Raw genomic sequence first — 12,561 nt, 5'->3', positions numbered from 1 at the left:
CCCATTGAGTTGAATTTTATACTGTAAAATCTTAGATCCAAAACTTGAATTGGGGCATGGTGGTGGTGGGATAACATATAAATATGCTTAAACTTGTTCTGATTTATTTCTTCTCTTTGTGATTCCCAGGGAGTGCATCCGTAACATTTACTGGAAACAGCTTTGTGAAATATCGTCTAATGGAGAATGAAAACAAGTTAGAGATGAAGCTGACCATGAGGCTTCGAACGTACTCTGCCCATGCGGTTGTCATGTATGCTCGAGGGACCGACTACAGCATCTTGGAGGTGAGTGTTTGTGCATATTTGTATCTGAGCTTGTGGGAGACTTTAAAAGTATAAATTCCATTGTATATTCAGATGGCCCATTTTTTAAAAGAATAAGATAAGCTACATGAAATGATTGAGTTCTTCCTTTAAATGATTCATTGATACCAACACATAAGTTCTGTGGGATGAAAGGCTCTTTTTGCTCTACAGTAACATAGACATTCGGAGAAGGCAATGGCAACCCACTCTAGTACTCTTGCCTGGAAAATGGTAGGCTGAAGTCCATGGGGTTGCTAAGAGTCAGACACGACTGAGCGACTTCACTTTCACTTTTCACTTTTATGCATTGGAGAAGGAAATGGCAACCCACTCCAGTATTCTTGCTTCGAGAATCCCAGGAACGGGGGAGCCTGGTGGGCTGCTGTCTATGGGGTCGCACAGAGTCAGTCGGATACGACTGAAACGACTTAGCAGCAGCAGCAGCAACATAGACATTTATTTCTGTTTTTTACAAACATTTTCAGGTTCTTATGACCATTACATTCAAACTCTGATATTAATCTTACTACTATGGAGAGTTTATGGAAAGGTCCTACATACACTTGAAGAGATGATCAGCTTACCTTCTCTTTTTTTATTTTAATCAAGAGTGATTCGTTTTTGGCTTTAAACAAAATCTGATGCTCTTCTGTTGTTCGGTTAGCAGTTGTCAGTCACTTACACAATGCCTTTAGGTTACGTAGTTGGAACTTTGATATCCCTGAGAGGCCTGTTTTTATTATTTGTACAGTAAACCAAGAAGCACGTGTTCTATAGTACTTAAATGTGAGGCCTTGGGTTTCCCTGGTAGCTCAGCTGGTAAAGAATCTGCCTGCATTGCGGGAGACCTGGGTTCGATCCCCGAGTCAGGAAGATCCCCTGGAGAAGGGAAAAGCTACCTTCTCCAATATTTCTTGCCTGGAGAATTCCATGGACAGAGAAGCCTGGCAGGCTACTCTGCCAAAGAGTCGGACACAACTAAGCGACTTTCCCTTTCATCCCTACTTGCTGCCTTCAGGCGGCAGACCCAGCCCCTCCTTTAGACGCGTGATCCGAGGCTGGGCTCGACGATTCCGCGAGAATAACACGCACAGTGATTGTCTCTGTCGCAGATCCACAACGGGAGGCTGCAGTACAAGTTCGACTGTGGCAGCGGCCCCGGCATTGTCTCAGTGCAGAGCATCCAGGTCAACGACGGGCTGTGGCACGCCGTGTCCCTGGAGGTGAACGGGAACTACGCCAGGCTGGTTCTGGATCAGGTCCACACCGCCTCGGGCACAGCCCCGGGGACACTGAAAACCCTCAACCTCGACAGCCATGTGTATTTTGGGGGCCACGTCCGCCAGCAGGGCTCGCGGCATGGACGGAGCCCCCAGGTGGGCAATGGTTTCCGGGGCTGCATGGACTCCATTTACCTGAACGGGCAGGAGCTGCCCTTAAACAACAGACCCAGGAGCTACGCGCACATTGAGGAGTCGGTGGATGTGTCTCCCGGGTGCTTGCTGACGGCGACGGAGGACTGCTCGAGCAGCCCCTGCCAGAACGGGGGCGTCTGCCACCCCTCCCCGACGGGAGGTAAGCCTCACACCAGAGCCTCCCCTAAGTGATCCGTCCACGTGTGTGCACTGGGGCGAGGTCTCCCAGCGTTTCTGATTTTCTTCTTTGTGTGCAGTTTGGTCACATACTGCACCTGGTGTAAGTGAAGCTCGAGTGGAGCTGGGTTTAGGGTTCATCCTGGGAGCGGCTGGAGGGGTCACTTTCTCTCCCACTGAGCAGTGGCCTCACTACATTGCGTTTCCAGACGTGTGTCATTCTGCACTCTAGCCTCAGGAAACCACGGCTGACCCTGAATGCCTTTCCAGCCATAAGGACTCCAACCAGGGGGTTGGAATTGGTTCCACATAGTTCTCCCTAAGCCTCCTTTTACCCGCCGGCCCAGTGAGGGGCCTGCCAGCCTTGCTCACTCGAGATGGGGGTGGGAGTGTGGTTTTCCAGAAGGCCTTGGGCCCCCTTGGGTAAGTTAGGATGACCTTGATCAAGTCACGAGTTCCCTCTTCAGTCCTTCGTATTTGTTGATACCAGCGGTGAAAGGTTTGGTAATGCAGACAGCTTTGTGCCCAGAGGGTATAGGGGATCGAATAGGATTTACAAGTCTTAGAGAGCCAAATTTTCACTTAAACGTAAAAACCAATACCCTGAGACTTCTCTTTCTGAGTTACTGAGTGATAGTACTTTGGGTTCCCGTTTGCCGGTTTAGGTTATTACTGCAAATGCAATACCTTGTACGTCGGGACCTACTGCGAGGTGAGCGTCAACCCGTGTTCCTCCAACCCATGCCTGTACGGCGGCACCTGCATTGTGGACAACGGAGACTTCATCTGCCAGTGCAGAGGACTGTACTCTGGTCAGAGGTGCGTAGACTCTATCACTCACTGCAGCAGTCGCACTTCCGGTGTCGTCGTGTGTGCGTGCAGTGTCCACATTCACTTGCTCCTGTAGGTGCAGAAAAAACACTGGGTTTTTATGCTTACTTTTCCCTTGTCCTTCAGGTGCCAGCTCAGCCCCTACTGCAAAGATGAACCTTGTAAAAACGGCGGAACGTGTTTTGACAGTTTGGATGGTGCTGTCTGTCAGTGTGACTCAGGTTTTAGGGGAGAAAGGTAACTGATTTCTTTCAAGATCTGTGTTTGCAGCTCTCTGTAGGGTCACAGTGATTGGCAGATGCGACAAAACTTCAGTAATTTGGACTGTGTTGCTTTAGAATTTGAATTCAGAGCTCATGGTGACTCTTTGTATAATTTATCTTTTCATTCTTTAAAAAAAAATATTGAACAAGTGAACATGATATAATGCTTGGAGTACTATATGCTTTGAATATAAAATGCTTCTATATTTTAAAAATGTTATTTATAAACAAGGAACATATGGGTACTTGCAGGAAGTAACTGGAAACAGTAAGATTGTTTTTTTTAAAAACAGATGCTCATGGGGTTGTTACCTATCTATAAGATAGATGACTTTTTTTTCATTGTTTATGTAGCATCTAAAACATTTCTCAACTCTTTAGGTATCTTTTGTGAGCCTTGCATAGTCTGAGAGGTGATCATTATTTTTGATGAAGAATATGAGGCACTAAAGATGCCTCTTGTCGACTTTGAATGAAATGGTTTTCAGTTCCAGGGACCATTTCACCTTAGACTTTCCCCCAGGTTCAGTTTAAAAACTTGGTGCTTGTTACATACAAGTGCCTAGTGCTATACATCTAGAAAAGCCTTCACCTGCCCCTTTTGTTAGAAGGCTTGAAGTGTGACCTGCCTGCAGGGATTCACATAACATTTTGTTCTCGTAGTAATTCTGAATTTCACCGTCAGTCACGTGGTTTTCATTCATTAATCTACTTGTATCTTAGTCAGTACTCAATATAGTTGACAAAAATGTCCCAGTAATCAAAATTGTAATGCCAGGTGAGTATAGGGGTGTTAGAGGAGGATGCATTTTGTTAGAGGAGGAAGGGTTTGAGCGGTGACGGGAGGACCCGCACAGGTGCCAGAGATGCCCACTGGGAAGGGGAGGGGAGGAGGGGGCTTGAGGGGACTTTCCTGTGGGCGATTCTGTAAGGGTGAGGAGCTAAGGAGGGTTTTCAACATGGAGAAACATCTAAAAATGAAAAACAGAGAGTTTTCTGGCCTTTCACATGCTGTATGGAGCAGTCATAGTCCCCTGTGGGAAAGTTATTGGAGAAATTTAATCCAGCCCTCTTGGAATACATTTATTAGCATGCACTTGTCTAAATCTCTGGATCAGAAATAGAGACAGACTGACGTTTAGCCAATGAGTTTGAGTCAGTCGTCTGTTGAATCCTTAGAAAAATGGCAGCTAAACATTGACGTGACATGTTTATCTCTCAGGTGTACAGGGTGTAAACTCAAACGAGTCATTCCTCCACGAAGGATTTTTGTGTAGTTATTGTTGATAGTGTGTTTTGGCTGTTCTACGTCTGGGTCAGTGTTGCTAAGTCACTTCAGTCGTGTCTGACTCTGCGACCCCATGGACTATAGCCCGCCAGGTTCCTCTGTCCATGGGATGCTCCAGGCAAGAATACTGGAGTGGGCTGCCATGCCCTCCTCCAGGGGATCTTCCCCAGCCAGGGATGGAACCCGTGTCTCCTGCGCTGGCAGGTGGGTTCTTTACCATTAGTGCCACCTGGGAAGCCCCGGTCAGTGTTGGCTGAGTCTTAACTAGGAAGGGATGAATAGCCTTTAGTCTCTATGATGCTGCCAAGGCCTCTCCTAACCCTGGGCTATCTCGGCAGGTGTCAGAGCGACGTGGACGAATGTGCTGGCAACCCCTGCCGGAACGGGGCCCTCTGTGAGAACACGCACGGCTCCTACCACTGCAACTGCAGCCACGAGTACAAGGGGAAACACTGCGAAGACGTGGCTCCCAACCAGTACGTGTCGACCCCCTGGAACATCGGCCTGGCCGAGGGGATCGGCATCGTCGTCTTCATCACAGGCATCTTTCTGCTGGTGCTGGTGTTCGTCTTCTGCCGCAAGATGATCAGTCGGAAGAAGAAACCCCAGCCCGAACCCGAGGACAAACACTTGGGACCCAGCGCGGCTTTCTTGCAAAGACCGTATTTCGATTCCAAGCTGAATAAAAACATTTACTCCGACATACCACCCCAGGTGCCTGTGCGGCCCATCTCCTACACCCCAAGCATTCCCAGTGACTCTCGAAACAACCTTGACCGCAACTCCTTTGAAGGGTCAGCTATACCCGAGCACCCAGAGTTCAGCACCTTCAACCCCGAGTCCATGCATGGACACCGGAAAGCTGTGGCCGTCTGCAGCGTGGCCCCAAACCTGCCTCCCCCGCCGCCTTCAAACTCTCCTTCTGACAGCGATTCCATCCAGAAACCTAGCTGGGACTTCGACTATGATAGTAAGAATGGTTTTCTTCTTTTCGATAAAATGTCTCTGACCTCGCGGCAGTGTAGCATCTTTGTTAGTGATGAACGTGCCCAGACTCCACAGAGCTCTGGTACGACTGGGAACCTTTTCCTGGCTTCGCATCTCTGACCGAGCACTGTGGCCACGATGTTGCTTTAATTTAGGAATTGAATCTAGTTGTGTTCCATTCATCTGGAAAGATCATTTTGTTTTTGTAATTGATCTGGATTCTCAACTCTAATTGGTGGGGGGATTTTTATGACGAAAAATTGGGAGGGCATTTGCATGATAGGATTTTTTTTTTTCTCAGATGTGGCTGGAAGAAGCGACAATATTTAAGTGGCCTGACGTCTATTGGATGCCTAGAAAAAGCTATATATTACCATTTTCAAATAAAATTTTAATTCCCCATGTTGTCTGATAGTCTCCCCCACAGGCCGGTTTATTGAGAATTTCTATTCTTATGAGTCTGCAAGCTGTATTTATAGGTTTTGTATTTAGTATCTTGTTCTGTTTGGGAGATGTTTCTTTTCTTTTCTTTTTCTTTCAATGTTCTTTCATTGAATAAATCCCAGGCAGTCCACGGGTCAGGATACAGCAGGGAAGAAAAGAGAGTCTCCTGCCTTCATGGCATGTAACTCTTTTGTCTGTCATCTCCTTTTAGCTAAAGTAGTGGATCTTGATCCTTGTCTCTCCAAAAAGCCGTTGGAGGAGAAGCCATCTCAGCCGTACAGCGCCCGGGAAAGCCTGTCCGAAGTGCACTCCCTGAGCTCCTTCCAGTCGGAGTCGTGCGATGACAATGGTGAGTAAACACGCATCCGCAGTGCTCACCGTCCGCAGCCCCACTCATGTGACACAGGACAGGGACATAGTCGCTGATTCCATCTCAGACGGTCTTCACACTCACATCAGACCACAGTTACACAGCCTTGCATGAACATCCGCCGGGGACGATGTTGCAAACATCCTTCATGCTTAGGAATTGGAACGGTAGTGACTGGTCATACTAAGAAAGAAAACGTAACTGATTGAAAGATAAGCTCTGTCTGATGGGTTAGTTCTGCAGCGACCTTTCTTCCGTGACAGTGAATGCTATAGAAGTTATGTGGATTTTTAAAAAAAACACCTCGTACCGGCTTCCTTGAGCACACCTGCGTTGCACACACGCTCGCACCCCCACGGCCCTAAGAGGAGATGCGATAGTCTGACATGGGCAACTTGAGCAGCACCTGTGATTGTTACAAGGTTCTATTTGTCTCTCCCCACCGACTCCTTTGCGGCCTCAGCTCCCATTTGGATCAGAGCGTACTGACTGAGAGCGCAGTTTAAGAGATTGCTAGTAAGTTGGATTATATTTCTAATGAAGAAGGTTTGACAGTGGGATCTTTGCTGCCAGTTTTGTTTCTTTGAGGGTGAATGGCGTTGATAAGCAGCTTTACCATATTAGCACATACCAGTAGAGAAAACTGTCAGTATCCAGAAACCCAATAAAGTGAGTTTTTAGTGGAAATTTTTGAATGTCAGAATTAGTTTGATTGTAATTTTTTTGCATAAAAATGCCATGTGTAAACAGTTTATTGATAGAAGGAAATAACTCACTAATAATTATTTGATTGTTTGTAAACCCAGAGTAGGTAGTCCATAATACACTGCAGAGACCATTTCGAAACTAAGGATGGCCATATGTATGTTCTATTCATTCCTGAGCCATTTCAAGCATGTTATATATGATATGAAGGTGCAACAGTGTTTATTATTTAGCGATAAAGTATTTGGACAGAGCTCTGCTTATCAAACCAACAACAAAGTAGAATTCTTTCTTTCATTAGGTTTAATTCTAAAACATTATAGAGTTGCCAGTTTACATAATCATTTATATCTTTGTCCTTAAATGCTCTTCATAAATCTCAGAATTTTGCCAGTATTTTCTTTCTTTTCCTAGGTTTTTTTTTCTTTTAACTGAAACATCATTCTTCTTAATAGTTTTAGATACTTTTAGTAAGCTATGGTCAAACTAGTTATGAAAATTAATTGCCAGATAATACAAGGTGAGAAAAAATATATTATCCAGGAGTGTCTTTATTTTAATCTTTATCATAATTTTAATCATTATGAATCATAAATTTGAAGCCTGTATTAAGAGTATATTTAAGTCATATTTCTAGTTTTCTAAGGCTGTTGTAATAGATTACATAGTGGCTTAAGACAAGATAGATTTGTTATAGGTCTGCAGTTTAGAAGTGTGACGCTTGTCTCAGCAGGCTGAAATTAAGATATCAGCAGGACTGTCTCCTTTCTGGAGACGCCAGAGGAGAGACCCTGTCCTGTACCTTTTCCAGCTTCTAGAACCTCCCCACATTCCATGGCTCATGGACTCCATCTGTCAAAGACAGCAGCACTACGCCTCACCGGTCTGTCTGCTGCAGTCCTAGCTCTCCAACCACAGCTGGGAAAGTTTCTCCCCTTAAGAACTCTTGCCATTACATGGGGGCTGCACAGATCATGCAGGGGAGTCTCTTCATCTCAGGCTCTTTAACTTCATCACATTAGCAAAGTCCCTTTGGCCAAGGATGGTAACTTGTTCCCAGGGCGAGGATGTGGCCTTTTCAGAGGGCCATCCTTCTGCCTGTTACATGCACACTTATTTATCTTGGCATAAATACTTTGAAACAGTTTGATACAGGAATGAAAAGGGGATTTACACAGGAAACAGCCAGGCAGACAGTCTGCGTTTCTCTGCTGGTATGTTAGCTCACCAGCTGTTAACTCGTCTGCAGAGACAGGAAAATTGGGGTGGGAGTACAGAGAACAGATACAAAGCCATTTTTGTATTCATATTGCATATTTTACCTTATTATGCAGCTCTTAATTTTTTTCCTGCAAACAATGTATGAGTGTATTAAATGGACCTAGAAAATTGGCTTAGCCAAGTATTTGACTCTTTGAATGTGAAAGCTTTTGCCCATGGGATGTTAAAATCAGGGTTGTTGTATCCTGACTTGATTCATAATTGTAATTGTAAAACAAATTTATGGCTGAAAGTTCTTTTCCTAAATCACAGTATAATATGGTTACTCTTTATTCCTTTGATTAATGATAACAAATATATAACTTGATTGGAAAAACCTGAGATATATAAGGAACAAGTGCAAAGATCATACATAATTATATAGCTATGTTTCAAGTATTTACATCATTAAACTATGAGGTAGAAACTGTATAGTATGCAGACATCATATTTAATGCAGGTTCCTGACTCACTGAAGGTCTTTCTAATTTACTGCTCTTGTGCCTTTTCACAAGCTTCCATAGTGACTGTAATACACCTTGTCAATGCTGTCGTTGACATGGTGACTGAAGAAGGTATAGTTGTGTGTGTGTTCTGTGTTCGTGTTCACAGTGACTGTCCCTGGAGTGGTGTGCTTTTGCTGTTGTAGTGTTGTACAAAGTCCTTATGTGATGGTTCTGAAGAGGTTGAATACTTTGATGCTATGCAGGTGTGTCCATTCATAATCCAGAGGTGTTGCAAATATCATTATGTATGTATGTTACGTATGTTACGTATGTCTATGGTCTTTGTTACTTTTTTGTGGTTCACAGTGAATTTACACAGTTGCCAGAAGTCACCCACAGGGTCTTGACAACTGCCTTTACATGGAACAGTATGAAGAAATTAAAAGTAATTCTATCTAAAAAAATGTTTTAATATAGAAAATTCTCTTCATGTGAATAGGAGTAAAACTAAGTATAACACAGCTTTTATAATTGCCTATACCTGAGTCTTCCCTTTTGTATTTTCCCTGGTATGGTTGAGGAAAATTGTAGAACATGATAGAAGGCAATATTTTTATATTTGGTTGAGTAAAAATCATTTTCTAGGAAGCTTTATCTGTTCAAAATTTTAAGAAATTCCTGCCTTAAATTATTTCAAATTAGCCCTCCATCCGTGCACTGGAATTCGAGTTATCACATGCAAAGTGCACAGGTATTTTCAGACTAGAAATCAGATCACTGTAGGGCTTGTGAAAAGCTTAATCGTTAGGCCTTAACTCCAAGATTTCTGATTGAGCAAATCTGGTTGGGGCCCTGAGAATGCACATTTCTAACAAGCCAGCCCCCAGTTGATTCTGATGTTGCTGATTTAAGAACCACATTTGGAGAACCACTGGCCTAGACCACTGGGGCCCACGAAGCTTAGGGAATCCTTTCTGCTGGGACAACAAGTAGGTTTACTGAGACACGAGTAAGGGAAGGATGGTTTCAAGCCAAGTTTGATGGGGTGTGGCTTACTGGCGCACCTTACATTTCGGTTACTGGCGAGCCTTACACTTAGTTTCCAGGAAGTTACCATGTCTTCACTTGGCGTATCAGAAGGGGATCTATATTTTGTCTACTGAACCTTAGTTCTCCCGTGATGGAACCCTAATATTTATATAATATATTGACTGAGTTTAAAGAAACAGAATTCGAATAGTTCTTTCATGGCAATCTCTTTCGTTGAAAAATATCTTTGACATATTAAATATAAATTGAGTTTAAAATGGAAAACTAAGAATAATGGAATGGCTGTTTAGTAAACAGAAGTTGTCAATCCTCTTTTTGGAAAGAAACTACCACATTTTTAGCAGGCTTTTTAGAATAGTTCCAGAGGTAAATGTTAGCTAAATACTGGCTTACTCATGTTTTAGAAATCACCACAATTTTTTCAGTTTTTGATTTAAATTCCTAGAAGAGAACCGTCAACCAAATCTTATTTGTTCCAAGTTACTTTATCACTGGGTTTTCAAGAGCATCATTGAATGCACAGAAAGCATGGGTCTACTTTAGAAAATTACTTGTCATTTATTTCACAATAAGAATTACAATGATAGTCAATGGTTAGTGCTTGACCTACATTATGTGATTTAATCCTCATAATAACTAAGGGATTTCCACCTCCATTTCGAAGAGAAGAGCCTGAAGCTTAGCCAGGGTAAGCAGCCTGCCCTGCGGTCACGTGATTCACGTTGACTTTGCCCCATGCAGAGTTCTGTGTGCAAAACAAGGACTCCAGGAGAGGGAGAGGCCAGACAGATTTGGGTGGGCTCAGGGTTAAGGTCAGCTGATGGTGTCTCTAAGGAAAGGTGGACAATGTGAATATAAAATCATGTTCACCCAGGGCAAGGTCTGGTGGTTTTCTTTTAGCTCTTCATCAGTATCTAAATGTGTTCGTGGTTTCTCTGAATTACGGACATGTGAAGGCTATATTGTGCCATAAAGTTTGTGTCTGTCATGTAGCTATAGCTTATGTATTTTGCATTATCACCTAAGCAACCTGATGTTACCCAGCGTTAGGAAAAAAAAAAGTGATTTTGTAATCTTTCTCAGTAACATGAGGGGGTCATTTAAATTCCTTATCAGTTTACATTTTATTAGAGCCTTATAGACTCCATTTCAATTATTCCTAACAAAATTTTGTGTTTTCAGGAGTAGCTTGCCAGAAACAAGGGAAAGAAAGTAAAATCCTGTCCGAGTTTCCCAGCCACATCCCTAGTTCATCATCCCTCATCTTCTCCCTCCACTCCCACGTCCCATTTTATTTGTGCTACACAAATTTCTCACCGTTTGGGATTTTCGTAGATAATGGCCTAGAAGGCACAGTACATGGCTGACTGGGCCTTAATAAAACAGTTTATATTGTGTTATGGACTTATCTTTATTGCCTTTTCAGCCGTCTTTCTCTTTTAATTACAAGTGTTTTCTTTTCTCTCTACTCTGCAACCAAAAGAGTCTTTGGCTGCTCCTGACCTCAGCAAATCAAGAGGTGACTTATGCATGCCAGTTGTTCATTCATTTTTCACTAAACACATGGGCGGAGACTTGACCCAGTGCTGACTTGCTGCACGTGTCTGCACCGTAACTGCTGCCTCCTCGTTCGCGGCCTGCATTCTAAACGTGCCTGCCTCACCTTCACTGGCTGCCAAAGGATTTCAAAAATCCTGGGGTGGGGGGCTACCCCAAAATTGGAAGGGTTTTTTTTTTTAATAATTATACCTTTATATAGTTGAAAATGACCCTTAGTCCTTTTTAAAGAAACAAAATTACTGTAGTTTATCAAAAATTGTATTACATTTGTCAATGTTTAATTGCCTTTCATTTGATTTTGAGGCATGCTTTGCTGTGTTACTAAATTAACATAATTTATTGTCTTTCTGAGGACTCATGGAAAATAGTACAATTGTAACATTAAGTTTATGACATTCTAAAGGAAATTTATTTTTAAAATTTTGCATGCTAAGTGATTACTTTTATTATCTGAAAGACACATTCGTTGGTATCTTTTTTTAATGACAAGTAGTGCAGATCAGGTGACATTCTTGAGCCGCCTTTCTGCAAGGACAAAATTTCTTTATCAAGGTCCTAAGGCTGAACTAACACTCTTCTTCATAGAGGGCAGAGGGTTTTCAATGACTGCAGGAAGCTGAAAGGATGATTGGAATCGTTTGAAGAAAAGTGCATGTCCTCTAGGCGCTAGCATACTGCTGCTTCTGTTAAAAACTTAACGTTTCTTTGAAAGTTAGGTACTTACCTAAAACTGTAAGTCCTCATTTCAGGAGCAGAGCCTAACTCATAGAGGGTCTCAGAAGCGGCGCGGGAGGGGAGGGGGTCAAAGCAGGGACCGAGGCTTCCCCCGATGGTGGCCCTCGGTGCGCGGGACGGATGCCTTTGCGCCTGTGCGTGCTGCATACACTGGGCCCTTTGCCGCGGGGCACACGCTGGGGAGGAAAACACGTTGACATCTGGTTTTCTTTTCCAACAAGGGTATCACTGGGATACGTCGGATTGGATGCCCAGCGTTCCTCTGCCGGACATCCAGGAATTCCCCAATTACGAGGTAATCGACGAGCAGACCCCCCTGTACTCTGCCGATCCCAACGCCATCGATACGGACTATTACCCCGGAGGCTACGACATCGAGAGTGACTTTCCGCCCCCTCCAGAGGACTTCCCCGGCGCGGACGAGCTCCCGCCCCTGCCCCCCGAGTTCAGCGACCAGTTCGAATCCATACACCCGCCCAGGGACGCGCCGGCCGCGGGGAGCCCGGGCTCCGCCTCCCGAGGCCGGCAGAGGTTCCACCCGAACCAGTACCTGCCCAGCTTCTACGCCGTGGACCTGTCCGAACCTCAGAAAGCCGGCGCTGGCGACGGCAGCGCCCGCAGAGAACCCTACGCCCCCTACCCTGCGGGGTACCCCAGGACCTTTGAAGCCCCCGCCGTGGAAAGCCTGCCGCTGTCGGTGTACGCCTCCACGGCGTCCTGCT

At 44.4% G+C, this 12,561-nt stretch overlaps 1 protein-coding gene across 1 annotated transcript in view; it reads left to right on the top strand.

The window, feature by feature from the left end:
• FAT1 (FAT atypical cadherin 1) overlaps positions 1–12,561 on the top strand; it is a 126,530-nt gene that overhangs the window by 112,834 nt on the left and 1,135 nt on the right. The window contains exons 21-28 of the mRNA XM_010835822.1: positions 130–287; positions 1,421–1,883; positions 2,566–2,719; positions 2,858–2,968; positions 4,621–5,252; positions 5,925–6,062; positions 11,028–11,063; positions 12,061–12,558. Coding sequence (XP_010834124.1) covers positions 130–287; positions 1,421–1,883; positions 2,566–2,719; positions 2,858–2,968; positions 4,621–5,252; positions 5,925–6,062; positions 11,028–11,063; positions 12,061–12,558 — 2,190 coding nt within the window. The remainder of the gene's footprint in view (positions 1–129; positions 288–1,420; positions 1,884–2,565; positions 2,720–2,857; positions 2,969–4,620; positions 5,253–5,924; positions 6,063–11,027; positions 11,064–12,060; positions 12,559–12,561) is intronic.

This window comes from Bison bison, unplaced genomic scaffold (assembly GCF_000754665.1).
Source record: "Bison bison bison isolate TAMUID 2011002044 unplaced genomic scaffold, Bison_UMD1.0 scf7180017864050, whole genome shotgun sequence".
Classification (NCBI taxonomy): domain Eukaryota; kingdom Metazoa; phylum Chordata; class Mammalia; order Artiodactyla; family Bovidae; genus Bison; species Bison bison.
This window is presented reverse-complemented; position numbering and strand designations above follow the sequence as displayed.